At 37.0% G+C, this 4,268-nt stretch overlaps 1 protein-coding gene across 1 annotated transcript; it reads right to left on the minus strand.

Moving 5' to 3' along the window:
- Positions 1-216: 216 nt before the first annotated feature.
- LOC104906524 (uncharacterized) lies at positions 217-3,824 on the minus strand. The gene is made up of 3 exons (XM_010695288.4): positions 3,431-3,824; positions 1,327-1,765; positions 217-1,222 (listed from the first exon to the last, which is right to left on the minus strand). Exons 1-3 carry the CDS (start codon positions 3,515-3,517, stop codon positions 576-578), a joined length of 1,173 nt encoding a protein of 390 aa, XP_010693590.2. The 5' UTR covers positions 3,518-3,824; the 3' UTR covers positions 217-575.
- Between the last annotated feature and the right edge of the window lie 444 nt (positions 3,825-4,268).

The raw sequence follows: 4,268 nt of genomic DNA on the forward strand, positions 1-4,268 counted from the left end.
TACATTTGATTTCGGCACAATGAGTAGTTGAATTTTTAAAAAAATGAGGATGATATGTACTTTTGTTGACAATTGAAAATTTTCAAGCACACCACCCAACTTGTTAGAATTGTGCTAGTTCATAACTGAGAAAAAAGTTCATTCTAAGTGGGCATTAACATTCAGAAATAAGCGGTTCACAGTGCTCCTAATGATGGAGCTATGGTCATATACTCGTATGTCAATGAATATTGTATTAGTCGTCCAAATGGACAAAGACGTTCCACAGTATATACACTTCAAGAACGCCACAAAGGAGTTCTCTCAAAAATAAAAGAACAGCAAAAGCAGAGCACACAGACAGACCCTACACAAGTACTCCACACCCAAAGTTCCACCATCCCCACCAGTTACCAAAACCCTATCATTGTAACTCAATGAGGGTCTAATCTGCATCTTCACAAGCTCCGCCACTACCATAGCAGACAAACTTCATTGCCACCAACAGCCCCACACACAAGAAAGATAGAGTAACCAAAAACCATTGCTTGGACGAGGACTGAATAATTCCAGCATGACCTTCCAGCTCACTCAGTTTAAAATGGAACTGTGTAGGGCAACGCGTAAACTCCAACATCAGACAAGAAATGTGCTCGAGGCTGCAATACAGCAGATGACGAGCATGGAAGACTGTCCATACAACATTCAAGATCATCACTGCTTTTCAATCTTTTCGCTGGCTTCTCCTCGCTCATTCTACTACCAAACAGCCAGTCCTCGTCATCTTTGCCATCCTCTAACATAGGTTGGAGCAAATTCTCAAACAAGTTGTTATACAAGGCTACTTTTTTCTGCATCTTCTTGTCATGAGATGAGAGTTTCTTTAACGGTTCTCTACTCAATATCATGTCCTGAGGTAAGACATCTTCCCTTCCTGAAATGCTACACTCAGTCTTCTTGTCTTGCAGAAGTACTTCTTTACCCTTTATTGAGACCGCCTGCAGTGTAGCACTACTTGTACTTGTTAGAGCAGAGCGAGGAAGATCTTTGACTTCAGAAACATCTTTCAGTTTGACAGATGACTCTGTCCTTACAAGATTTGGACAAGGCTGCTCTGTACTGTATGATGGGCTAGGATCTTCTTTCTTCTGAACAGGCAGAATGACTGACTGCTCTTTGCTGCCAAAAGTACTAGGTTCATCTCTTTTATGAGAGGATGACAAGCGAATTCGAATAATGCTGCCTGAGTCGTGAAAACCACAATCTCATTAGTAAATTAATGAAGTTAAATCAAGCAACAAAACGAATTATGAGATATTATGAATATATATGAAATACCACCCTCACCTTGACTCTGAATGCCACCAGGTGATGATAAATGCCTTTTCCTCTTGCTGCTGTTACTTGTACTGTCTGAAGAGCAAGAAACATTTTGCGAATCGAGGGGCCTACCATGCTCTTCAGTAAGACTGCTCCTCTCCAGTACCTCAGTTTCATGGTTCCGCAAACTACATTTACCTTTGGGATCTTGTAGACAATTATCATCTTTGTAGAGTTTGTCCACAGATTTATGCTTCTCATCAACAAGAGATTTGACTTTCTTCTCCTTCTTCTCTCTCTTTTTCTCTTTCTTCTCCTTTTTATCTTTCTTCTTGCCAGATGATTTGCCCACCTCTAGTTCTCTGTCTGAAATGGCCTTCTCTTTTCTGTCCTTTTTCTTGTCTGATGATTTGACCACCACATCTCTTTCTCTGTTTGAAATGGCCTTCTCCTTTTCTCTTAGGAGCTTTAGAGCACCAGAACAGTAAATTCAGACCATATAATGGTAGCAAGCTAAGAAAGCAAGCATGACCAGGATAGGCAACTTTTCACATTGCATGCGAAATCAGGCAATGAATCTAAACTGCACACATAGGGTAGAAACCCGCATGCGTTTATACCAGACAACTTTCATGACCAGTTTAAGTGTTATGCGTCGAAAGAACAAATCAATGGACCACATTAAGGGTAAACAACCTGACATATCATATCATCAGGTGTACGAACACCAGAATTTCATAATTGCAAATAATGGACAGGGGTTTCCATAAGCACAAACAGTGAAGGGGACCATACAGAAACCGAATGTCATGCCAGTAAAAACCTACCAGAAACAAGTTTATAAAGACAGAAGAAAAGGGAAATGTTTTAAGTGGTCATGAAGACCAAGATCCACGAACTCACGGCCATATAAGTTTATAAACCACACTATTTGTTTTACCAAAAGCTTTAAAAGATACAAAATCGTTTATCAAATGAAATCAAGATCCACAAACCCACCCCAAATAAGTTTATAAACCACATTATTTGTTTTACCAAAAGCTTTAAAAAGGTACAAGATCGTTTATCAAATGAAATCATTCACAAACCCACGCCAAATAAGTTTATAAAGACCAAGAAGAGTAAAGACATGTTAAAACAATAGGAAATAAAACCAGCCTGCTTTTCAATGAAATTAAGTTTCAAAAACCCAGAAAGCATCAAAGAAGTCACTTAGACAACCATAATCTTCTAACCTAACCCTTTCTTTGCACTAATAACTGAATCCAATTAGCCAACTCATATCACTAAGAAATACACACACAACAGAAACTTGAACAATCGAAAACTGGCTTTAACAATCCACAACAAGTCCAGCAACGCTGACAACTTCAACATAATCCAAGGCACCACCCAAAATAATAGAGGTATATCTAATTCCTCAAATTCCCACAAACAACTCCATACTCAACCTCACAAACCCTAACTAGATTCCAATAATCACTTCAAATTCCACCAAACTCCACTTCATAAGCGAGACCACTCAGCTCAAAAACAATCAAAAGGTGAACCATATCACCACATCTTCTTATACTAATCCTACTCTAACGTATCATAATCACAACTCTCATTACTACTCCAATTTCAACTTGCAAATCTAATCTGCTGGAAAACAACCAATAAAGGGCGAAACTAATACATAGATTCAAATCTAACATCGACATTGAAACCCCAAAACCATTCAGAGGCCAAATTCAGCTCTCTATAAAAAATGTTTCTGGCTATTCCTTTTGTACAGTCTTGGTACTAAAATCGACATTGAAACCCCAAATCCAGATATTCGTAATTATCTCATATACTATTCATAACATTCAAAAACCATTATAAATTTAATTAACTTGCAATCATTCAGTTGGGTACTGTCCATTCTCTTACATATTTTCTTACAATACCATCATCTATCCAAACTGTATTATATACAAACATCTATATATCCATCCATACATATGCATAATCTTTTGATATTTAGATCAAATACTTACAACAGAAAGGGTATCCCTTAAAATCTTTATATTATATACTACCTTTACATATATATTCAACATGTACAACAAACTTTGGCATTTTTATTTGTTTGTTGGGTATAACAAACCTTAATCGAATCGATCAAGGCATCGTTATTGCTTGCTGAACACTTCCCAGCAGAGCCACGTGGCGTAAACGGAAAACAGCGAGACATTTTCTTTTCTTTTTTTTTCTTTTTACCCGGAAATCCAAACAAGAACTTGCCCCTTTATGTGATTTTCTCTCTCTAAAACCTAAAGAAAACTGCGATTTGAGAAAACCCTAATCGGAGATTTACAAATTAATGAAAAGGGTTTGAAGATCTGAAGGTGGGAAAATCAAATCTTTGATAAAATTTGCGAACAGAGATAGATCGGCGGGTTTCGATTGGTGGGAAAAAAAATTGCAATGAAACCCTAACGGCGAGAGCAAGAGAGAGAAAATTTTGGGGGAAAATTCGTGAAGGTGAGATCTGAGAGGGGGTGAGGTTATATTTATAGCGGAATTCAACCGACCTACTAGAATTTCGGGTTGTTTACGCGTTCTCCTTTATTTGCTGTGTTTGACGGTTTTACCCCTGTGTGACTGGGTGTGATGGGCTTTTTGTTTTGCGGAGTACTAGTTGTCAACTTGTCAATTGTTAGTTGTTACTCGTTATCCTTTGATATTAGTCTAATAGGTAGATATGCATGTGAAAACAATAAAAAGTTTAATGGCATAATAATCTCTATTATATAAGTCAAGGAGGGAGTTATAGTGTCTCTTTTTAAAAAGTTTTTTTGTCCTTAGCTAAACATATATATGGATATTCAAATTTTCTACAATATATCTTTTTCTAATTTAAAGATGTGGAAAAATTCTAATGATAAATTAAACTAAATAAGCATTAATAAAGTAACTTGACACAATGAGAAAAATGGTTATTT

Source organism: Beta vulgaris, chromosome 3 (genome assembly GCF_026745355.1).
Source record: "Beta vulgaris subsp. vulgaris cultivar EL10 chromosome 3, EL10.2, whole genome shotgun sequence".
NCBI classification, from domain to species: Eukaryota; Viridiplantae; Streptophyta; class Magnoliopsida; order Caryophyllales; family Amaranthaceae; genus Beta; species Beta vulgaris.